This window comes from Dipodomys spectabilis, unplaced genomic scaffold (genome assembly GCF_019054845.1).
Source record: "Dipodomys spectabilis isolate Male_0828 unplaced genomic scaffold, ASM1905484v1 ptg000219l, whole genome shotgun sequence".
NCBI lineage: Eukaryota > Metazoa > Chordata > Mammalia > Rodentia > Heteromyidae > Dipodomys > Dipodomys spectabilis.
Genome location: NW_024870896.1, coordinates 2940001 through 2965046, shown reverse-complemented (window position 1 = coordinate 2965046; position 25046 = coordinate 2940001). Strand labels below are relative to the sequence as shown.

The following is a 25046-nucleotide window of genomic DNA, read 5'->3' as shown; positions in this document are numbered from 1 at the left end:
TGAGTGCTGGGGACGCCGAGGGATGCCCCTGCTCAGGGAAGGCATCCGGGCCTCTCTGGGTGCATTGATGCATCCCCTCTTGGAGTGCCCTGGGGACCTGTGATGTGGGGTCCACTATCTGACTCAAGGATGGATCTTTAAAGGAGATACTGAGGATGTGTGCTGGTGGCTGGCTGGGGGTGGGCAGGGAAACCCGGGGTGGCTCTGGATCTGGGGTTGTCATATGTAAACCGCCATAATGATGTGTGACACTGGTAGTGAGTAAACTGAGTGCAGACAGGCTTAACTCAGCAGGGAGTGGCCTAGGGGTGGGAAGCCTGTGCCGGAAACAAAGCCCAGCTATCCTCAACTCTGAACAACACACTCAGTTTTCTCTGTTTTTGCTGCTCTATACCCCTGTACGTTCTCACACACTAGTGTGACTGTAAAAGCAGGCTCTTGCGGGTGTCTGGGATGGTCGGTGTTGGCCAGGTCTCCTTGGCTCCATGAGCTGACTTGAGTCACATGTGGAGTCTGGTCCTTAGCCTTCTTTTGGACGAGAAACATTTTGTGGACACATTCAAAACAGAATTTTGGGAATTTGTTTGATGTTCTACACTATGTCATCTCTCTCTCTCTCTCTCTCTTCCTTCTTTCCTTCCTGCCTTTCTTTCTTTCCTTCCTTCCTTCCTTCCTTCTTTCTTTCTTTCTTTCTTTCTTTCTTTCTTTCTTTCTTTCTTTCTTTCTTTCTTTCTTTCTTTCTTTCTTTCTTTCTTTCTTTCTTTCTTTCTTTCTTTCTTTCTTTCTTTCTTTCTTTCTTTCTTTCTTTCTTTCTTTCTTTCTTTCTTTCTTTCTTTCTTTCTTTCTTTCTTTCTTTCTTTCTTTCTTTCTTTCTTTCTTTCTTTCATCAGTTGTGGGGCTTGAACTCAAGGCCTGGGTGCTGTTCCTGACCTATTTTGCTCATGACTACTGCTCTACCACTTTGAGCCACAGTTCCATTTCTGGTTTTCTGGTGGTTCATTGGAGATGAGTCTTGTGGACTTTTCTGTCTGGGCTGGCTTTGAACTGTGATCCTTAGATCTCAGCTTCCCAAGTAGCTAGAATTATAGGCGTGAACCGCCAGCGCTTGGCTCTTTACTTTCTTATAGTATATATGAATCTTTGCAAATTCCTCAAACACACATTACAACTGTCACCGAGGCAATATTCATCTGCTCTCTTATATGGGAAAAAATCACATTTATCTACCTTTGACAATTTAATTTTGTGGCTGGGTATTTAATTCTTAAAGCTAGCAAATACCAATAATCAAGGCCCAGGATCGCTGAAATACAGCAGGATGAATCAGAATATTTTTGTATCAATGAAAAAGCTATTTATGGTTGCACAAACCACCCCCAGAATCACATCTCTATTTTATTTTATTTTATTTTTATACTGTATCTTTGAACTCCTTTTATTTTTTTTTAATTTAATTTAATTTTATTTGTGAACATACTGTACAGAGGGGTTATAATTACATGGGCAGGATAATGCGTACATTTCTTACCAAGCATTGCAGCTTCCTCCTTTGGTTTACCCTTCACATCCCTTCCCAGCCTCCCCCCTCCCCCCCCCCACATCTCTATTTAATAGTCATTAAAATGATTTCTATTCCTCTCACAAAGCTCTCATCAGATGTTTCTGATTGTTCACAGGTTTTATTCAGCTTATATCCAGACCAAGGAGAGTTCTGGCAGCTGTTAGCTGTGTCACCACTGGAAAGCTACTGTATCCAAAATGTACATGGAGATGGTCAATCACCCTGGGAAAATCAAGTCTTAGGAACTCTTACAGCTCTGACCAGAAGGTTCCTAGCACCCATCCACCCCCACCCCACCCCACCCCCACACAATATTGTTTCTGCAGGCTGTAACTGAAGTTTATCATGGAGGGAGGAGGACAGCAGAGTAGCACATTCCAGGTCAGGTCTGGCAATCCAGAGACTCTTGGTTCCATGCTTTACCACTTCCTCTGGCCTAGATCCTTTTCACATTCATACATGGAATATTATGCTGGCACTCACTCACCCTTTCTTGGTCCATTGGTACCAGATGTTATTTTTTTTTCTTAACAGTACATCTCGTAGAGGAACACTACAATACAAAGAATGAATCATTCAGTGACCCTCTCCTATACCCAATGCAAATCCTGCAGAGGTACTCAGGCAACAGCATTATTCCATTATTCTGCCCCCCAGAACCACCATCTACTGTGTTTAGGAATTTAAAGGAGAGCAAAGGAATTGCCAGGGAACCATCCTAAAACAAATGAACTGCTGTGTATAGATCTTGGAAACCTGTTTATAAATCATAAATGATTGGGAGATTTATTTGTCTGCCTATAATGGTTTTTCTCTTCTGGATCAGAATGACTGGGACAGCTACTGTGTGGAGTTCATGTCACCCCAGTACCTCCCAGGATGGGAGAGGCTCTGAGAGTCAGCCTGGATTTTACAGTCTGAAGAACATGGCTGCTTATGTTTGTACAGTACACACACACACACACACACACACACACACACACACACACACACACGGATGTAGAGACAAAGGGAAGGGTTTTAGTAGGGGTGTCCATTGAGGGTCACTGTGATATGGGACAAGTGGTTGTTCCCTGATCAAGAGCCTTTGAAAAAAGGCTACTTTGGACATCATTGATTTTTTTAAACCACTTTCAAGATTTTTATTCTTTTCTGTGTGTATATATATACCAGTACTGGGGCTTGAACTCAAGACCTTATACTCTTGCTTGGCTTTTTTTGTTTGTTTGTTTGCTCAAAGCTGGTGCTTTACCGCTTAAGCCACAGTTTCACTTCCAGATTTTTGGTGGCTAATTGGATATGAGTCTCCTAGACTTGCCTAGGCTGGCTTTGAACCATGATCCTCAGCTCTCAGCCTACAGAGTATTTAGGATTACAGGTGTGAGCCACCTGCACCTGGCCTAAATATTTTACTTGTTGTTGTTGTTGTTGTTGTTGTTTTTTGGGTCCGGTCATGGGGCCTGAACTCTGGGCCTGGGCCTGGGCGCTGTCCCTTAGCTCTTCAGCTCAAGGCTAGCGCTCTACCACTTGAGCCACAGCACCACTTCCAGCTTTTTTCTTTTTGCTTATGTGGTGCTGAGGAATTGAACCCAGGGCCTCATGCATGCAAGGCAAGTGCTCTACCACTGAGCCACCTTCCCAGCCCATTTTTTTTTTTAATGACTTCTCATCTTATAAATAAGGACTAGGTATACCTTAAGATCTGGGTGTGGACATGGTTTGGTTCACCTGTTTATTCGTGCAGGCATCCTGCTTACTGTGTGGGCCTTGAACTTGAGCCCAGGAATGTGGTAACTGCAAAAGAAAAAGAAAAAAAAAAGAAGGGAAAGCCTAGAAGACAGCAGGACAGCGGAGGGGGCAGCATTTAGACCCAACCAGAGGTTGCTAAAAATGATAACATCATTCAGGGCCAATGGTTTATGTAGAAGGGGCTGATGGGATTCAGAAGTGGTCCAGTGCCTTCGAGAGTTGGAAGAAATGCCTACATATGTCATTTCTTTGTACACCATCCGAGGAGGGTGGGGCGGTAGGGGGACAGGACACTTCCCTCCTTCCTTTGGGGTTCCCCTTGACGTGCCCCCAGCGCTGAATGTCAGCAGTCACAAGGACTGGGCCCTGCTCCAGGTGGACCTCGCAGGGGCGCTGGTGGCCACGGGACCCAGTCGTTCTGGGAGAGACGAGCATGTGGTGGTGGCAGTGACCCAGATGGACACCCTGGGCTCCAGGCGGCGCAGACCAGCGCAGGTTCCGTTAACCACTTAATTGAAAGGAGCTGTGGCGTCTCACGGCATCTCAGTATGAATGGAGTTTCTTGTTGAGTGGAGTTGATAGGAAGCAGAGGGCAATAATGGCATCATCGCTAGTCAATTGTCATTTGCCATTGAAATTCTCTGCTGTCCCCTTCTTCTAAATCATTTATAAACTGCCTGCATTTCAGTACTACTGGAGTTGTGAGATTTGCATTCCAAACTATTTTGCTGGATTATTATTCAAGGAAACATGAAACTTGAAAGCAGTTGTTGTTGTTGTTTGGGGTTTTTGTTGGTGGTGGTGATTGGTGGTCATGGGCCTTGAACTCAGGGTCTAGGTGCTGTTTTTGAGCTTTTTTTTTTTTTTGCTCAAGGCTAGTGCTCTACCACTTTGATCCACAGACCTACTTCCAATTTACTTTTTTTTTTCTTTTTTTGGGGGGGGGTCTGGTCGTGGGGCCTGAACTCTGGGCCTGGGCGCTGTCCCTCAGCTCTTCAGCTCAAGGCTAGCGCTCTACCACTTGAGCCACAGGGCCACTTCCGGCTTTTTTCTTTTTGCTTATGTGGTGCTGAGGAATTGAACTCAGGGCCTCGGGCATGCAAGGCAAGCACTCTACCACTGAGCCACTTTCCCAGCCTTCCTACTTCCAATTTTTTGATGGTTACTTGGTGATAAAGGTGTCACATACTTTCCTGCCCAGTCTGGCTTCAAACCATGATCCTCAGATCTCAGCCTCCTGAGCAGCTAGGATTACAGGCATGAGCCATTGGCACCCAGCTTGTTTTAGCTACTCTAAATAATCTTTAGATGATTTAAAGTTTTCAGGAGGATGTATGTAGGTTATATGCAAATATTGCATCATTTTTATTAAGGGAACCATACACCCTGGGCTTTGATATCCTAGAAGATCCTGGAAATAGTCCAATAGTCCAATATATATGTATATGCATATGTATATAGACACACTATATATATAACATATATATATATAAAACATATATATATATATAACATATATGTACTGCAAATAGTGTATATACATATATATACACAAACACTGTATATATAGGATGTGTATGTGTGTATACGTGAATTCAGGCCTGAATTCAGGGCCTGGGTGCTGTCCCTGAGCTTTTTTTTTTTGGGGGAGGGGAGTCTGGTCATGGGGCCTGAATTCTGGGCCTGGGCTCTGTCCCTCAGCTCTTCAGCTCAAGGCTAGTTGCTCTACCATTTGAGCCACAGTACCACTTCCGGCTTTTTTCTTTTTGCTTATGTGGTGCTAAGTAATTGAACCCAGGGCCTCATGCACGCAAGGCAAGTGCTCTACCACTGAGCCACCTTCCCAATCCCCCCTGAGCTTCTTTGCTCAAGGCTAGTGCTCTACCACTTGAGCCACAGTTCCACTTCTAGTGTTTTACTGGTTAATAAGAGGCTCTGACAGGCTCTGAGTAGCTAGGATCAGATCATGCATGAGAGTCAGTCTATAGCTGTGCTTTTCTTTTTTTAAAAAAATTTTAGAGCATTTTAATCATTCCAAAAGAACTTCATGTTCTGAGCATTGCATTGTTCTTTTATGTATTATTATTTTATAATGCTCTCTGAATTGTAGAATTTCCCAACACCACCTGGCCAACCTCCTGAATTCAGGGATGTAGGATCTTCTGTGAAAATTCCTCGTTGTTCTTTTCTTCCTATTTTTCTTATTCTCAACAAATATCTAAACCTAGTAGCTCCAGATCCCAGATGGCATTTCAAGTGAAAAGTCTTACTATGATTTTTTTTTTCTTTTACATTTTGGCTTTTACAGGTTACTCACAATTGGACGGTATTTTTAAATCCAAGAAGAAGTGAACACTTGGTGGTGAGCAGGACCTTTGAGATACTGAGCCGGTGGGTTCTTGGATGAAGACAGTCCTGGGCCAGCGTGTCTAAGACATACTCACTGTTGTGCTCTGTTTTCTGTTAGTGGAACAAAACAACTGAGATGAGGGTGATTCAAAAGTTGGCTTAATCCGGGCACCAGTGGTTCACGCCTGTAAATCCTAGCCACTCAGGAGGCTGAGATCTGAGGATCACAGTTTGAAGCCAGCCCAGGCAGGAATGTCCAGGAGACTCTCATCTCCAATCAACCACAAAAAACACCGGAAGTGGTGCTGTGGCTCAAGTGTTAGAGTGGTAGCCTTGAGCACACAAGCTCCGGGACAGAGTGGTATTTATTTCCTTACAGTTCTAGAGATTAAAACTCCAAGATCAGCCACTCAATCAGGCCAGTTTCCCCTAGGCCTCTCCTGGTTTACAGATGGCTGTCTTCTTACTGTATCATCCCTGAAACAGAATCCTAATCTCTCATAAGGACACCAGCTCTAATGGATTAGGGCTTGCTCTAAGAACTTTTCTTTTTTAGCCTTTACAAGCTCTATAATATAAAGCAAGCAAGGAGGCCTGCCTCTTACCACAGTCACCTTCTGAGATGATGAGGGTTAGGACATTAGCATATGAATTTGAGGGGGCAAGTAGACACAAAGCAATGAGAGTTATTGACAACTTTGTAAAGTATAACTTGCTTATTCTTGTTTGTGGTGTGTAGATAACTGGCACTGATATTTGTTCTTGGCAGTCAGGTATGTTGGGGAAGGGGGTGTGAGGGGAGCAAATGGCTAAGTCCCAGGTGCAGTCTTTGGCTCTTCCCACAGTGAGGTGGGTGGAGCCTGTGGAGCTGAATAGCCCTCGTTGATTGGCCTAGAAAAACTGTGTCCTGCAGCCTAGCCACTCACCTGTGATCAGGTTTCTTTCCATCTGTCAGATCAAGTGTCAGGCCAAATCACTCTACAATCCATGTGGACTGTGGCTCCAGCCAAGGTTGACTTGAGCTAGAAAGGTCGCTGAGGGAAGGGTTATGGATTGCTGACTAGGGATTTGTTTCTCTGGCCTGGACCCAAGGTCTTTGTTCATTCTGCAGGGAGGCTGTCTCCATCAGCATCCGGGCCTCCCTCCAGCAGCCTCGGCTTGTTCCTCTCTTGCTGGCTCATCAGTTCCACTGGGCAAGTGCAGAAATACAAGTGACCATTGCAGCCATCATTCTCATGGGAGTCTACGTGCTGATCATATTTGAGGTAATGACAGTGTCCGCTCTTTGTGATCTGTCAGCTCTCACACATGGTATTTTATTTATTTTAAAAATTATATGATCAAGATTGGGCACTAGTGGCACACATGCCTGTAATCCTAACTACCCAGGAGGCCAAGAGCTGAGAATCGTGGTTCAAAACCCACCCAGGCAGGAAAATCCATGAGATTCTTATCTCCCATTAACCAGCAAAAAAGCCACAAATGAATCTGTGGCTCAAGTGGTAGGGTGATATGGTAGTAACCTTGATCCCAAAAGCTCAGGGACAGCACCCAGGTTCTGAGTTCAACCCCCCAGAAGCAGCTACACCCACAAAAATCATTAGTAAGTAGTTGTACCAAGAGGTTATGATTCCATAAGTCAGGTTCTGAGTACAATGCATCTTGATCAGTTCACCCCTTCCATTGTGCCATGCAGGGTATTTTAATTTGATAGGTATTTTCTTAGGGTAGTCCTGGCTTAATCCTAACTTAATCGAATCAGAATACTGTCACTGTTAGAATTGGCACATCTTTCATTCTAGGTAGAAAACAGCACTGTATCCGAATAGTTGTTGAATCTTGGACATGGCGTAGGGCAAGATGTGGTCTGAAAGGACCAGCAAAGTCATAGTGAGAGGCAGGCAACCGTGGGTCATGCTTAAAATCCTAGCTGAAATTAAGACTGGGCTGAGATCTGAGGATCCAGGTTCAAAAGCCAGCCCAGGCAGACAAATCCAAGAGACCCTTATCTCCAAGTAACCACAAAAAATCAGGAAGTGGAGCTGTGGTTCAAGTGGTAGAGCACCAGCCTAGATCAAAAAAGCTAATAAACAGCACACAGGCCCTAGTATTCAAGGCTTAGTATTAAAACCTTAGTATTCAAATTTAGTATTCAACACCTAGTATAATTCAAGCCCTAGTATTGGCATGCATGTGCCCGCGTGTGCGCACGTGCACACACACACACACACACACACACACACACACACACACACACACACACGACATATGCACACCAAAGCACAGTAAGAAAATGGAATATGTACAGGGTTTCTATTCTCCATAGCTCAAGCCAAGTATGATCTTGAGCAGACAAGGTATGAACTCGTCTGAGATTCAGAGTCTTCATGTATGGGAGGGCATGTTAGCACCCCTCCTTCCTGCATCACAGGATACGCATGTGAAGGTCAGGTGTGTGGAGGAATCTCTCCTCATTATCCATTTGCTAATGGCCATCTCCCCAAAAGGCCTGAAGTCCTATCATCTCGATGTTCCTAGAAAATTCTAGGTGTGGCTCTGCAAATTAAATGAAAGGACAAACCCTTCCTGGCTTGGGTGGTTCTGTTGCTGATTTAGCTTGTTAAACCAGACCTTACAGGTCAGCAAGAACATTGGCTCCCTGTGTGGAGCTGGCAAGGAGAGAGAAAAATGGGAATCTGAGGAGGTACTTCCAGGTGAGCTTAGTAGGTACAAGAAACACCTTGGAAGTGTCAAGTCGATGAGCAGCAAGAGGCAAGGTCAGGAAGGTTCTAGAACTGAGTCCATGGATGTCTGGTAGTAGGGAATCTTGGTGAGGAATGTAAGTTGAGTCCTCCATGGCTGAACAAGATTTACTTGTGGGGTCTTGTTATTCTATCTGTATGTCTCTTTTATTCTAGAACAGCCTTTTTCCCTTTGCTTTTTATAAATCGTGTGTGTGTGTGTGTGTGTGTGTGTGTGTGTGTGTGTTTGTGTGTGTGCTGGTCCTGAGGCTTGAACACAGGACCTGGGCATTGTCCATAAGGTTTTATGCTCAAGGTGAGCACTCTACCGCTTGAGCCATGGCTCCACTTCTGATTTTTTGGTGGTTAATTGGAAATAAGAGTCTCACAGACTTTCTTTCCAGGCCTGGCTTTGAATTTTGGTCCTCAGATCTCAGCCTCCTGAGTAGTTAGGATTATAGGTATAAGCTACTGATACCCAGCTTTCATTTATCTTTTTTTTTTCTTTGCTGATCCTGGGGCTTGAACCCAGGGCCTGAGCTCTGTCCCTGAACTTTTTTGTTCAAGATTAGTGCTTTACCACATGACTGTACTTCTAGCCTTTTTGGTAGTTAACTTGGAAATAAGAATCTTATGGACATTCTTGACCAGGCTGGTTTTGGGCCAGGATCTTCAGATCTCAGCCTCTTCAGTAACAAGGATTACAGGTGTGAACCGCCAGCACCTGGATTTTATTTATCACTCGAATGATGTGATATACAGTGTCAACCCAAGTTTTTGTAGACTGGAATAAAATAATTTCTGTTTCTTTCCAGATTGTTCACAGAACCCTGGCAGCCATGTTGGGGGCTCTCGCAGCATTAGCAGCTCTGGCTGTGGTTGGTGACGTAAGTCATAATGTTCCGAATTGCTGCTTACCACGTGGCAGCCTGTCCCACGGAGGAGTACTCTGGGGTATAGGCCTTATTTGCTCTGTTTAATTCTTTGGTATGCTACATCCACATTTTTGCCCAGGAACCATGCTAAAGGTATGAACTCACCAACTGTAGCATTGATGATTATCGTTTGAATTTTAGCCAACATAGTCTTCATGTTGGTTGAAGATTTCTTGTAGTCTTGCATTTGTCCCAAAGCTGAGCAGTGTAACAAGCAGGATCTGGTGTGGAGAGCCTTTGGAAACCAGAGTGGCAGATTCGAGGCAGACACAGAGAGGCGCGAGACCCTGGGGCTGGGTCTGTGTCCTATAGATAGCAGGGGCTCCTGGAGACCCCAGCAGGGGTTGATGGTGTCCAATCAGGGCCTGAGCATGCTCCATCTGGCAGCAGCGTGGTGAGTTTATGTAGAGAAATAAAGAGGCTGAGTGCCCCTGGAGATGGAGGGTGGTAGTTTGAGGGGCAATGCTGGAACTGTGCTAAGAGCACCCCCGAAGGCAGCCACCCACAGACTGGATTTGAAAACAACTGTACAGAACTCAATGGATTGTTTTAGAGTCCACAAATCAACCCAAGAACAAAGACTAGTTTAAAAAATTAAGGAAGAGAATAATAGGAGGTAGATATAACACACACACACAAACAAAAATAGCATAATGAAAACCAGTAATAACTATTTTAAAAGAGAGGTATGGAGAGAGGAAGTTAAAAAAGAGCAATACAGGGATGAGTTTGATCGAAGTACATTAATTGTATGCATGTATATAAGTATTACAAGCAAACCCATTGTACAATTATTACACTAATATAAAATATATAAATATATAATATAAAAATACATGCTATAATAAAGAGTTCTTTTATTAAGAATAAAATATGATCAAGATTCTTTGTACTCACAAACTGACACATTCAATTGAAACCCCATTGTGCGACTACTTAAGGATAACAAAATAAATAAATAACTAATAGAAATAAATAAGTAATAAAAAGGATGTAGGAGGTGTGTTCATTCTTTATTATATATTGGTATATATAATTATATACCATAGTTAATATATTAGTGTATATATATAGATATATACATATCTATATATTACATTAAAACTTAGGACTATCCTGAAAGTAATAGTAAGAACTTGAATTTAGTAGGGTATGAGTGTGGTATGGTTTATGGTGGTCTGGTCAATAGCCTTAGAACTTGAATTTAGCTAAGTGCTAACAGTTTGTGCCTGTAATCCCAGCTACTCAGGAGCCTGAGATCTGAGGATTGTAGTTCAAAGCCAACCTGAGCAGAAAAGTCTGTGAGGGTCTTACCTCCAATTAACCACCCAAAAAGCTGCACTAGGGATAGCTCACGTACTAGAGCACCAGCCTTAAAAGGAAAGCCAAGTGAAAGTGTAAGACCCTGAGTTCAAGCCCTAGTACCATCTCTTCCCCCTTTTTTTATTTAAAAAAAAAGGATTTAAATTTTTTTTACTAGATTTTTTTGAATTGTTGTTGACTAGATTTGGTATAAACAAATGACCCTCCTACAGGTAAAATGTCCCACAATTTAAAAACTTGGACCTAGGGCTAGGAATGTGGCTCAGCGGTAGAGTGCTTGCCTTGCATGCATGAGGCCCTGGGTGCTGTGGCTCAAGTGGTAGAGCGCTAGCCTTGAGCTGAAGAGCTGAGGGACAGCGCCCAGGCCCAGAGTTCAAGCCCCATGACTGACAACAAAACAAAACAAAACACCAAAACTAAAACTACTGTTATTTTTATAAATGGTTAAGGTATAGGGTGGCAACCATCTATTTTGTTTGAAAAAATCACTCTGTGCCCTTTGGCTGGTACACACACTGGCAAGGCCCTGGGCTCCTTACCCTTTCCCAGCAGTCAGGCTCTAGTAGTAGACCCTTCAGTCACTCTCCGAGCTGCCTTGAGAGTAGAGGGCAGGACACATGGCCGTCTGAGCTGGTGTCCTCTGTCCTAGTCTCCCTCACTGCGGAGGACATATGTAGCCTGTGCTGTGACTGGCCCATCCTCATGGGCCAGTCCTGCAGTTCAAACAACAGACATTCTTCCTACAGTTGCCCTGAACAGGGTTCCAACTTTTAAAATGCGTATTTGAATGAGTCGATTTGACATGACAGATGCACTGGTTAGCAGGGATATAATCCCACTTCAAAGGCAAGTGGTTGGTATGAATCTGACTTGGGCCCAATGAGTGGGGGGTGAGGTCAAAGGCCGCCCATTTTTAGAGCTTTACCCCTGAGAGGGTGATGCTCAGGATTAATTGGCAAATTTGTGCTTGGATTGCAGAGACCCAGCCTGACCCACGTGGTGGAGTGGATTGATTTTGAGACTCTGGCCCTGCTGTTTGGCATGGTAATTACAGTCTTGCCTAGCAGGAGATGTCTTCAGGCCTTTTGAAACCTGCTCCTTCAGTTTGCTGCTAGGGCTGATCCTATCATTATATTAAAACCGCTACGTCTCTTGACAATTTGGACTTGATTGAGAAGTGTTAACGCAGGTTCAGCTAATTTCTCCTGAGAAGGGACAGAACAACTAACTGGTGGCTTTGGGTTGTTAGCTAGAGAATTCCATCTTAAGGCTTGTCAAACAAGGAAATAAAATGGCCATTCTAAAAAGTGAGTCTTTAACTTTTAGTAACCTTATAATAAAATGGCATATCCCAAATAGATGAACCACACGAAGATTTCAGTGATCATATTAGAAAAGTGATTTTATTTCTGTATGTTGAAAAATGATATCTACCCAGGAGGCTGAGATCTGAGGATCGAAGTTGGCAGCCAGACTAGGCACGAAAGCCCACGAGACTCTGATCCCCAATTAACTACCAAAAAAGTCAAAAGTAGAGCTGTGGCCCAAATGGGAGAGCCCTAGCCTTGAGCAAAAAAGCTCAGGGACAGTGTCTAGGCTCCTAGTTCAAGCCCTCAGCGCGCACATGCTGGTATGCGCGCGCGCGCGCACACACACACACACACACATACCACACATACACAGCAAAAAATAACAACTAAAAAAGATGCCTAAGTAACATTTTGAGTGTTTGCTAATTTATCACATTGTCATGTGACATTCCATACTATGAAGAATGTCATTAAGCCAACTTGTAGAAAAGAAACTTTAAAATCACAAGTGGATTAGAGTAGGGAATGAGTCATGAATGGCTTCAAACAGAATAAGTGGATTTTGGACCTCAGTGGGAATTGCTTACGCATTCTTGAGCAGACACCAAAACAGCCAAGTGGTCTGATCAAGGACTTGTGCCTCACTCTGTGTAAAGCAGTTTATCATATCTTCTCATCTCCCTTCAAATGTCCCTCCTGAGCCAGATAGGAGAGTCCTGCTATTCTAGGCTTCAGAGTTGCTCTGCTGCCCTCTGTGGGCAGGAAGGTGAAATGGTACTCTGACCTAGACTTCCCAGAGGGAAGAACATTCATTGTGTTAGGGGCTGGGAAATGTACTGGGCTTGGGGACCTGAATGGCAGAAGGGAGGCAGCTCAGACGTCTATAAGATTTATGATGATGTTTCATTGCTAGACCTGCCACAGCAAAGCACCGCATGGTCTGAACAACACAAAGTTATTTCTCACAGGTCAGGAGGCTGGAGGTTAAAGATGAAGGTGTCAGCAGCATTGTTTCTCCTTGGCTTGTGGATGATCTCTTCTCCACAGTGACCTCACAAGCTCTTCCTTCTGTGGCATTGGTGTTTTAATCCCCTCATCTCAGGAGGACACTGGTCATATATATTGCATTAAGTTCCACACTAATGACCTGATTGTAACTTCCCTTAATTAGTCCATCTGCAAGTATAGCCTCATTTTGAGGTATTGAGGGTTAGGACTTGAACATGTGAATTTTGGAAAGGAGAGACACAATAAATATGGCCCAGTGTTTGTTTTCTTTCTCCATTGAAATTAGTTTAGTAAGCACCTATAGTTTCTATGAGTTTGGAACTACAGGAATGGCAGGGAATCTATACAATGAGGACTCTATTTTATCTGTCCTATTTCCTGGCAGTGAACTATCTGCAGGGGCCACTTACTGTGATCTCTGAGTTCCAGTTCTCTTCCTAGGACAGTGGAAGGCCACATGTGCTTCCACATAACTGTCTATTACATGGGCGTCCACATAACTGTCTATTCACCATGGTCAGGTGAGTGAAACTTCACTGGTACCACTTTCTATACCCAGCCCCATACTTGGGTAAGGGAGAGTATCAATGAGTATCAGTAGATTCTTCATACTGAGTTGGAACTAATTAATACAAAGTCAAAACTGGTTTTGGAATGTTCATTGATTTATGTAATTTCATTGAATTCTCTCAACCACCTTGTAAGATATAGACTATCCAGAGGTGAGGTAAGGAAATTGAAGGGTGGAGGGCTTAAACAATTTTTTACTCAAGGCTGAACTATTCCTAAGGGGCAGAACTAGTACTTGATTCCAAGCTTAACACATGGTAGTGGGGTGATTGAAGTTAAAGCTCTGTACTCTGGCTTGACAGGAGAGCTCATCTTTATGTTGAACCTGGGAAGTGCATTGGGTTTGGCCACCTGGGTGGAAGGAAGAAGGGAGGAATGCTAGACATAGAAAAGACAAATATTTTTAAATAAGCCAGGTGCTGATGGCTCATGCCTATAATCCTAGCTACTCAGGAGGCTGAGATCTGAGAATGGCAGTTTCAGCCAGCCCAGGCAGGAAAGTCTGTGAGATTTTATCTCCAACTATCCACCCAAAAAAGACACAAGTGGAGCTATGGCTCAAGCAGTAGAATGCATTCAAGCCCTAGGACTGACTCTCCCCTCCCCGCTCCCCTTCCCCACTCCCTGTCTCTGTCTCTGTCTCTGTCTCTGTCTCTCTCTCTCTCTCTCTCTCTCTCTCTCTCACACACACACACACACACACACACACAAACAAATAAATGATGTGGTTCACCTGCTGTGAAACAGAAAGCCTTCCAGAAAGTTCAGACTGGTTGAAATTTCTGACTAAATTCAGAATAAATCTGACATGACCTTTCATTAATACCTAGGATGTTTTTTCTCACCAATTCATTTTCCTGAATTCCAGAAGTGAATATGTATCTCAGTTCCTACAAAACTCAGAGAGTAACTCAGAGATTGTTACATTGGCAACAAAAATCTGGAACCAAAATCTGCTCCAATTATAGGATCTGAAAATGTTTGGCTATGTAGACCATTGGCTTATCCATTGGCTTGCTTCCTTCCCTGCTTTGAGCTTTGGGACTGAATAAGTCATATAGGGCTGGGAAGGTGGCTCAGTGGTAGAGCGCTTGCCTTGCATGCATGAGGCCCTAGGGTCGATTCCTCAGCACCACATAAGCAGAAAAATCCAGAAGTGGCACTGAAGCTCAAGTGGTACAGCGCTAGCCTTGAGCTGAAGAGCTGAGGGACAGCTCCCAGGCCCTGAGTTTAGGCCCCATGATCAACAACAACAAAAAAGTCATCTATTTCTCTGTTCCCCAACTTCCTATGAAACCTACTAATGATAACACATCATCACAGTGTTGTCAAGATTAGATGGGTTGATAGTGACAGATCTTCAGACAAAAATGTACATGCCAAACCTTTCGAAGGGAGCTCCACTCAAGAAGTTGAGGAGGGGCTGGGAAGGTGGCTCAGTGGTAGAGCGCTTGCCTTGCATGCCTGAGGCCCTGGGTTCGATTCCTCAGCACCACATAAGCAAAAAGAAAAAAAGCCGGAAGTGGCACTGTGGCTCAAGTGGTAGAGCGCTAGCCTTGAACTGAAGAGCTGAGGGACAGCGCCCAGGCCTAGAGTTCAGGCCCCACGACCAGACCCCCCCCCCCCAAAACAAAAAAGAAGTTGAGGAAGTGGACAAATGAAAACAAAAATAATCTGTCTGTAGAGCTGGTTAAGAGCTCAAATTCTTAGCTCACCATGCTGACATTGTTTCATTACAGTATTCTGCTAAAAGAAGCTCCTGTTTCTTTTTTCTCCTTACAGATGATCTTAGTAGCCATATTTTCAGAAACTGGGTTTTTTGATTGTTGTGCTATTAAGGTAGGTGTGATATTGCAATTAATAGTTGTCAATCAATTCATCCATATTCGTAGTATTCTAATAGTGGTTTCTTTTCAGTAAATTAGCTATTATTTAAATCAGATGTTTTAAGAAGCCACACTTCATTTCAAAATTACTTCTGCCAGGCTTCTGTGAGATGTAGCTGTGTTGAACATTATTTTGAGCAAAACTTTCAGCTCCTTTATAAATAAAAGGAAGAGACCAAGGAAAAGAATACTCAAGCTGGGTATGTGTATGTATTAATTAAATTGACTGGTGAGAGCTACATATTAAAAATTATTTTAAGTCTGGTGCTGGTGGCTTATGCCTATAATCCTAGCTACTCAGGAGGCTGAAATCTGGGGATCATAGTTCAATGCCAGCCCAGCTAGGAAAGCTCAAGAGACTCTTATCTCCATTTAACCAGTAAAAAGCTGGAAGTGGAGCTGTGACTCAAGGGCTTAATTTTTTTTTTCTGGCCAGTCCTGGGGCTTGAACTCTGTGAGCTTCTTTTGCTCAAGGCTAGCGTTCTACTACTTGAGCTACAGGGCCATGTCTGGCTTTTTCTGAGTAATGTATTAGAGATGAGAGTCCCATGGGCTTTTCTGCCTGGGCTAACTTTGAACCATGATCTTCTGATCTCAGTCTCCTGAGTAGCTAGGATGATAGGTGTGAGCCACAGGTACCTGGCATAATTAGCCTTTTAACTGGAACCTGGGGCTCCACTGGCAGCTTCTGGCCTACAGGATTTAACCTGAACCTACCAGGCCTCATTGGCAAGGGAGAGCTTACTGTGCCCTGCTAATACAAGGGCCAGTGCTGAGCTTGATATTATTCACGGAACCGGAAACTTCTTTTGAAAAATAACAGAGCTCTTCACCCAGCTCTCCAGGTAGCTACTGCTTCCTCCCGATACCATGACACTAAAAGAATTCTTTAGGTTCTGGAAGACCAGCAGACACAAGGGACATAGAGACCTCAAATGGTACAACCCAGACTATCAAATCGAAATTCTAGATGACGTAAAAGGAACTGAGGGTTGGCACTCGGTAGCCAATTTACCATCACCAGGGCATTGTGGACACAGAGAGCATCTGAAATGAAAGAAGGCAGACCAAAGGCAGATTTAGGTTGTCCAGGCATTTTGGTGCCCAATATGAGCACTATCATCTCATCTTAGCAGATTTTTCAACTCTGCAGGGAACAGGTTTAGGTTTTAACCCACTGTGAAATGTTGACGCAGTCCCTCTTTGTTGGAGTCACTAATGAAGCGTAGCATCCATTCTCTGAACGTGCTAATCCTGACTTAATCCCTTCCCACGCATGTGCACCCCCAGGCATACCAGCTATCCCGAGGGAGAGTGTGGCCCATGATCATGATGCTGTGTCTCATGGCTGCCGTCCTTTCTGCCTTCCTAGACAATGTCACCACGATGCTCCTCTTCACCCCTGTGACCATAAGGTAGACGGGGCCTTCTACCAAGGGTGTGTGGCTGGGCTCAGGACTCGAGTGGGAGGGTCTGGCTGTCCCAAGTCTCCAGTAGCACCCTTACAAGAAGGTAGGAGACAGAGCCTCCTCCTGATAATAGCATAGCTAAGGACAGCTGTGGCGTCTGCAGTGTCACCATAGCAACTCCTCATGGAGAATTGGATGGCAGGGGCCTTGCTTTTTCCAGGAGATAGCTGTTGTGGGGGGGAGAGGCGCAGGGATATAGGCAAGACCATCACCCAGATCCTCAGGTCTCAGGAGTTCTTGGCCATGTACTTTCCCACCTGAGTTATCAGCAGGCTATGCACATGCTGGGTAAGAGCTCCCGCACGGGGCTGAATGAGGCATGTACTGGGGAGGGGGGGCGGCGGTGAGGGAGGGTAATGGAGTATGGCAGTCTGACTTCTTGTCAGAAGGTCACAGAACTGACTGGTCCACTCAGCCTGGTAAGGCTTCGTAGGATCACATTGAGAAATTGATTCAATTGCATCTCTTTTCATTCCATCCACTACACTCAGTTGACATTTATTTCTTTATCTATTTATCTTTCTATAAATAGTTATGCAGGTCATGGATATCTAATTATTTCTTTTTTTTTTTTTTTGATTTTTTTTTTTTTTTTATTGTAAAGCTACTATACAGAGGGTTACAGTTACATGAGTGAGGTTATGAGTACACTTCCTCTTGAACATTGTTACCCCCTCCATTGTTTTCCCCCTACCATCCCCTCCCTCCCTCCCTTCCCCGAGGTTCTTTTTTTTTTTTTTTGATTGTGATTAAATGATTACATAATTTCAAAGTCACAAGTTCATTCTAACTTCCCTGGAGCAAATTGTCTACCACAGTCTGTAATATATAACAGTGTTCACATGTTATATACCATATTTGTGATCAGCAGCATGAGGATATTTAGTAGTGGTTCAACCAGATGAGCGGGAGTTCTTTGTTTCTTAAGTCCTGTTAGTTTTGTCGTATCACTAACCTTTTGGATTTAGCATCCACTTATGAGGGAGACCATGTACCGTTTGTCTCTTCGTTCTTGGCTTACCTCGCTCAACATGATTCCTTCTAGCTCCATCCATTTCCCTGCAAATGCCATTATTTTGTCATTTCTAATGGCTGCATAATATTCCATTGTGTATAGATACCACAATTTTTGGATCCATTCATCTGTGGTGGGGCACCTAGGTTGTTTCCATATCCTAGCTATTGCGAACAGTGCTGCAATAAACATGGAGGTGCACGTGTCCTTGTATATTGGTTCCTGTTGTTCAGGGTAGATGCCTAGAAGTGGTATGACTGGGTCGTAAGGGAGGTCAATCTTTAGCTTTCTAAGGACCCTCCAGACTGCTTTCCAAAGTGGTTGTATAAGTGTACATTCCCACCAGCAGTGTAATAGGGTTCCTCTTTCTCCACATCCCCTCCAGCATTTGTCGTTGGCTGATTTGTGGATGTGGGACATTCTGACTGGGGTAAGGTGGTATCTCAGGGTTGTCTTTATTTGCATTTCCTTCACCACCAGGGATGATGAACATTTCCTCATGTGTTTCTTTGCCATTTTTATTTCTTCATTTGAGAAGTCCCTCTTTAGTTCCCTTGCCCATTTAGTAATTGGTTTGTTAGGTTTGGGAGGGATTAGTTTCTTGAGTTCCCTGTATATACAGGATGTTAACCCCTTGTCTGATATATTGCTGGTAAATATTTTTTCCCAATTAGTTGGTTGTCTTTCTAGCTTAGTTGCGATAGATTTAGCTGTGCAGAAGCTTTTTATTTTAAGGTAGTCCCATTTGTCGAGTCTCTCTCCAACTTGTTGTGACCCTGGGACTCTGTTCAGGAAGTTCCTTCCTGTGCCTATTAGTTCAAGTGTCTCTCCTACTCTGTCCTGCAGTAGTTTCAGAGATTCAGGTTTAATGTTAAGGTCTTTAATCCATTTTGAGTTGATGTTGGTGCATGGTGATAGGCTGGGGTCCACTTTTAGTTTTCTGCATGTGGCTGCCCAGTTTTCCCAGCACCAGCGGTTGAAGAGGCTGTGTTTCTTCCATTGTATGTCTTTGGCTCCTTTGTCGAATATCAGCTGGCTGTAGGCCTGTGGATTTATATCTGGATCTTCTATTCTGTTCCATTGGTCTTCGGGTCTGTTTTTGTGCCAGTACCATGCTGTCTTTGTGATTATAGCTCTGTAGTAGAGTTTGAAGTTCGGCATGGATAGCCCTCCCATATTGTCTTTATCCCCTAGAATTGTTTTGGCTATTCTAGGTCTTTTGTTGTTCCATATAAATTTTTGGACTGTTTTCTGTATTTCAGTGATGTACGTCATTGGGATTTTAATAGGAATTGCATTGAATTTGTATATTAGTTTTGGAAGTATCACCATCTTTACTATATTAAGTCGGCCTATCCAGGAGCATGGGAGGTCTTTCCATTTCCTAGTGTCTTCTGCAATTTCTTTCTTTAACTTTTTATAGTTCTCATTAAATAGTTCTTTTACATCTTTGGTTAGGTTAATTCCTAAATATTTTATTTTTTGGGAGGTTATTGTGAATGGGGTTGCTCCCTTTATTTCCCTCTCTTCCTGTGCGTTATCAGTGTATAGGAAGGCAACTGATTTTTGTGGGTTTATTTTGTATCCTGCTATTTTGCCGAAGTGACTTATGATTTCTAAAAGTTTGGGGATGGAGTTTTTGGGATTGTGGAGGTATAGTATCATGTCGTCTGCAAAAAGGGATAGTTTCACTTCTTCTTTCCCTATGCGGATCCCTTTAATGTCTTTTTCTTGCCTTATTGCCCTGGCTAAGGGTTCTAGGACTATGTTGAAGAGGAGTGGAGACAGTGGACATCCTTGCCTTGTTCCTGTTTTTAGGAGGATTGGTTGTAGCTTTTCCCCATTAAGTATAATATTGGCTATTGGTCTGTCATAAATGGCTTTTATTGTTTTTAGAAATGTTCCTTCTATTCCTATTTTCTCCAGAGCTTTTAGCATGAATGAATGTTGAATTTTATCAAAGGCCTTTTCTGCATCTGTGGCGATAATCATGTGATTCTTGACCTTGGCTCTGTTGATATGCTGGATTACATTTATTGACTTACGTATGTTAAACCATCCCTGTGTCTCTGGGATGAAGCCTACCTGATCATAGTGTATTATTTTTTTTATGTGTTTCTGGATTCTGTTAGCTAGAATCTTGTTAAGGATCTTTGCATCTGTGTTCATCAAGGAGATTGGCCTGTAATTCTCCTTTTTGGTTGGGTCTTTGCCTGGTTTGGGGATGAGTGTGATATTGGCTTCGTAGAATGAGTTTGGGATAGCTCCCTCCTTCTCTGTTTCTCTGAAGAGCTTGAGGAGTATGGGTATTAGTTCTTCTTTAAAGGTCTTATAGAATTCTGCTGTGAATCCATCTGGTCCTGGGCTTTTTTTTGTTGGAAGACTTTTGATAGCTTCCTGTATCTCATTATAGGATATTGGCTTATTTAATTGGTTAACTTCTTCTTTGCTCAGTTTGGGTAACTTGTATTTCTCTAAAAATGCATCCATTTCCGCCAGATTTTCTTCCTTTAGAGAGTATAGCTTTTGAAAGTAGTCTGTTAGAATTGTTTGGATATCTTGGGTGCGTGTTGTGATGTTTCCCGTGGCATCCCTAATCCTATTAATATGGGTTTCCTCTCTTCTTTTTTTAATTAATCTTGCCAACGGGCCATCAATTTTGTTTATTTTTTCAAAGAACCAGCTTTTTGTTTGGTTTATTTTGGTTATGGTTTTCTGATTTTCTAATTGGTTAATCTCTGCTCTCAATTTGGTTATCTGGCTTCGTCTAGTAGCTTTAGGTCCCGTTTTTTCTTGTTTTTCTAGCTGTTTTAGTTGCAACATGAGATTATTTACTTGGTCTGTCTCCATTCTCTTGATGTGGGCACTGAGGGCAATAAATTTGCCCCTCAGGACTGCTTTTGCTGTGTCCCACAAGTTTCTTTGTGAGGTGTTTTCATTTTCATTGAGTTCTAGGAAATGCTTTATTTCTTCTCTGATCTCTTCTGTTACCCAGGCCTTGTTAAGGAGTGTGCTGTTCAATTTCCATGTATTAGAGAAATTTCTGCGGTATGCTTTGTTATTGAGAGCTAGCTTGATTCCACTGTGGTCAGATAGGATACAGGGGATTATGTCGATCCCTTTGTATTTGCTTAAGTTCCTTGAATGAACTATGATATGGTCTATTTTGGAGAAAGTTCCATGAGCTGCTGAGAAGAATGTGTACTGTGTTGTTTTAGGGTGAAATACTCGGTAGATGTCAGTTAATTCCGCTTGAAGTATGGCCTCACTTAATTCGGTAGCTTCTTTACCAATCCTCTGGTTGGTAGACCTGTCCTTTGGTGAGAGTGGCGTGTTAAAGTCTCCTAGTATTATCGTATTGGGATCTATTTTATTCTGTAAGTTTGAGAGCATTTGTTTAACATATCTGGGTGCACCGATATTTGGGGCATATAAGTTGATGATGGTTATATCCTCCTCTTGGATTGTTCCCTTTATTAATATGTAGTGTCCGTCCTTGTCTTTCTGTACTGATTTTAATGAAAAGTTTATTTTGTCAGATATCAGGATAGCTACACCTGCTTTCTTATTGGGGGAATTTGATTGGTAGATCCTTTTCCACCCCTTCACTCTGAGTTTGTTTGTATGTTTGGCTGAGAGGTGGGTCTCCTGAAGGCAACAGATGGATGGGTCTTGTTTTCTGATCCAGTCCTCAGTTCGTTTTCTTTTAATTGGCGAATTCAGCCCATTTATATTAAGAGAAAGTATAGAGAGATGCATTGTTGTCCCTGCCATTCCGTTTTCCTAAGTTTTTCTTCTTTCCTTTCCTCCTGTGCTTGCTCAGTTAGACTTTGAGTAATGCCTGTTTGGGGCAGGTCCCAGTTCCTGGTTGCTTTCTTCAGGTTGTGTCCCCCCTCTTAGAATTCTTTGTAATGCTGGCTTAATGTTTATGTATTCATTTAGTTTTTCTTTGCTATTAAAAGTTTTCAGTTCTCCATCGAATGTGAATGCTAGCTTTGCCGGGTATATCAGTCTGGGTTGGCAGTTATTGGCTCTCAGGGCTCGTATGGTGCTTTCCCAGGCTTTTCTTGCATTCATTGTTTGTGTGGAGAGATCTGCAGTGATTCTAATTTTTTTCCCGTTGTAGTATAGCTCCTTCTTCATTTTTGCTGCATGCAGGATTGTTTCCTTATTATTCAGATCCATCATTGTTACTATTATGTGCCTAGAAGTGTTTCTCCTGGGATCTTGCTTGTTGGGTGTTCGATAAGCTTTTGTGATGTAGTTAAGATGGTCGTTTTTGAGGTGGGGAAAATTTTCATTGACTATCTTGTTAAATAGGTGTTGCATTCCCTTGCTCTGGAATTCCTCACCTTCGTCCACTCCGATTATGCGAAGGTTAAATTTTTTAGCATTATCTGCTTGCTCTTGAATTTCCCTTTGGTTTAATTTGAGTGATTTTTCCATATCTGTCACTTTTTGGTCCAGTTGGTGTATTCTGTCTTCTGTATCTGACACTCTACCTTCCATTTCATTCACTCTGTTGACCGTGGCTTCTATTGTGGTTTGCATGGTGGAAATGGATCCCTTTATGGATTCAATGTTGGTTCTCAGAGTACTGATCTCACCTCTCAATGAGGTGAGATCAGTATGCATTACCTCTAATTTGGCGTTTATCTCACTTCTTACTGAGGTTTGTGCAGCTTCTATTTTTGCATCCAATTTTTGTTTGATATCCTGTATATCTTTTGATAGTTCATCCTTGTGCTCTTTCAATTTCTGATCCATTTCTCGCTTTATTTCTTGAGTCATTGCCTCCAGCAACCCTTGGATGTAGTTTTTGTCTTCCATTCCTGCTTTGCTCCCACTGGGGCTCTCCCCTGCGTGGCTGCTGGCTTTTGAGGTGAGCTTGCTGTCCTGGGTAGTGGTAAACCTTGTGATTTTTCTCTGTGATTTTCGCATGGGGGTTCAGGAGACTGCTCTTCAATCTTGTTTTGGTGTGTCTGTCTTTGCTTGGTTGCTGATTCTGTATTGGTAGAGAGAGTCTGTGCCTGATCTGGATTCTGTTGGGAGCCTATTTCCAGCTGCTATTCACTTAGGATTCTCAGCTCTCTGCTGTAGCAATTCCCGCCTTTGGAAGGGTTGAGCAGCCTGGACTGCTTGTGTTTGCTCCTGCGGGTGCTCTTGGGAAGATCAGATGCTCTGGATGCACTCTCCCAAATACTGGAGTCTGCTATGGGCTCCTGATGTGTTTTTGTTTGTTTGTTTTGGGCTGGTTGTGGGCTTGAACTCTAGGTTTGGGTGCTGTCCCTCAGCTCTTCAGCTCAGGGCTGGCACCCTACCATTTGAGCCACAGCCCCACTTCTGACCCTTTTTGCTTTGTTCAGGCGCCGGTCCCCTGGCCTGGTTCCAGCCCCAGCCTGGAGCGCGCTCGTTAGGCCTGTGCTAATGTGTATACCACCTTGGTTATGCAGCCTGGAGGACACAGTTCAAATTTCTTCTACTGTTGGTAGTCTTGACCCAGGGGCACTGTTCCTGGCTTGAGCATTTAAGCTCCCTTCCAGGGGCGCTCTTGCTCTGGCCTGGCCAGCAGAGTGTGCTCTACCGGCTGGTGGAGCTCTCGAACAGTTCCCAGTTTTAGTGGGTCCTGTGGTCCGGGTGTTGGGGTAGGGAGTCTAGGTCAGGGTCTGGGGATTCCCTCCAGCTCTGGTCTCCCTTGATGGATTCCCTGTCCCCTGATGGGTACTCACCCTGTAGGTCGTCAGTTGTTGTTGCAGTCCGTCAGTTGTTGTTGCAGTCCGAGTTCAGTTGGGGTGGTTGCGGGCTGGGTTGGGCGGCCCCCCGCCGGGTCGTTGCGATCGCGATTGGGCGGGTGGTCTGCGGACAGGTCCCTTTGTGGCGCTGCTGGTGCCGGGCGGCTTTGGCGGGATGGAGCCTCTCCGCTCCGGTGGAGAGTGATGGGTGGGGTGGGATCCTCCTGGAGACTCCCGGCTGGTAGGTTTCTCTGTTCCTGGCGATCCGCTGTTCTGCAATCCGGTACCTGGTGATCTGCAAGCAGCCCCCTGTGTCTCTGTGGCTCCGGCAGCCCCCGCCGGGCCGGCTGGCCGGCGGCTTGGCGCACTGCCGCGCGGCCAGTAAAGGTTGGGGGAGGGGTCTTCGCTCTTCTCTGTTCTGAATTTCTTCTTTTCCTCTCTTTCTTTTTTTTGTTATTTTCCACCTCTGGTTTTTCTCTGAGTGTTCGTCTTTTTGTTGTTGTCGGTCTCTTGGGGAGATTAAACGTTGGAACTCGAACTCTCTTTTTGGTTGGAGAGAGCTGTGGCGTTTCCCTACTGCCCCGTCGCCATCTTGGTCCCCCCTCCTAATTATTTCTTTAAAACTTTTATCAGAATGAGAATTAAGTCAATTCAGGCCTGGGCTTCCTTAAGAGCCAGGTACTGGTGACTCATGCCTGTAATCCTAGCTACTCTGGAAGCTGAGATCTAAGGATCTTGGTTCAAAGCCAGCTTGGAAAGGAAACTCTTCTCTCAGGAGACTCTTCTCTCCAATTAACTACCAGAAAACCGGAAGTGGCGCTGTGGCTCAAGTGGTAGAGTGCTAGCCTTGAGCTGAAGAGCTGAGGGACAGTGCCCAGGCCCAGAGTTCAAACCCCACAACCCACCAAATAAAAAAAGAGTAAAATAAATAAATAAATAAAGCTAGGTGCTGGTGGCTCACACCTATAATTAAAAAGAAAAAAAAAAGAGCCAGGTGCTGGTGGTTCACGCCTGTAATCTGAGGATCACAGTTCAAAGCCAGCCCGGGCAGGAAAGTCTGTGAGACTCTGATCTCCAATAAAGCACCAGAAAACCAGAAGTGGCACTGTGGCTCAAGTGGTAGAGTGCTAGCCTTGAGCTGAAGAGCTGAGGGACAGCGCCCGAGCCAGAGCTCAAGCCCCATGACTGACAAAGATAGGAAGAAAGAAAGAAAGAAAAGAAAAGAAAAAGATAAAAAGAACTAAGGTGAGCAGGCTTAGGGTTAGTACTGGTTTTCTGTACTGTCACTATCCCTGACTCAGACAGTCTGGTGGCTGTGCCAGTCCTTGCCTCCACTGGAGGCCTGCGTTACAGACTGCGGGGGATAGGAAGGGAATACTTTATCACACAGATGGCTCA

At 43.9% G+C, this 25046-nt stretch overlaps 1 protein-coding gene across 1 annotated transcript in view; it reads left to right on the top strand.

Moving 5' to 3' along the window:
• The window catches only part of Oca2 (OCA2 melanosomal transmembrane protein), a 51267-nt gene that overhangs the window by 5691 nt on the left and 20530 nt on the right, over nt 1-25046 (top strand). The window contains exons 5-12 of the mRNA XM_042697462.1: nt 1677-1749; nt 3645-3805; nt 5619-5701; nt 6771-6924; nt 9216-9287; nt 11637-11702; nt 15329-15385; nt 16723-16847. Coding sequence (XP_042553396.1) covers nt 1677-1749; nt 3645-3805; nt 5619-5701; nt 6771-6924; nt 9216-9287; nt 11637-11702; nt 15329-15385; nt 16723-16847 — 791 coding nt within the window. The remainder of the gene's footprint in view (nt 1-1676; nt 1750-3644; nt 3806-5618; nt 5702-6770; nt 6925-9215; nt 9288-11636; nt 11703-15328; nt 15386-16722; nt 16848-25046) is intronic.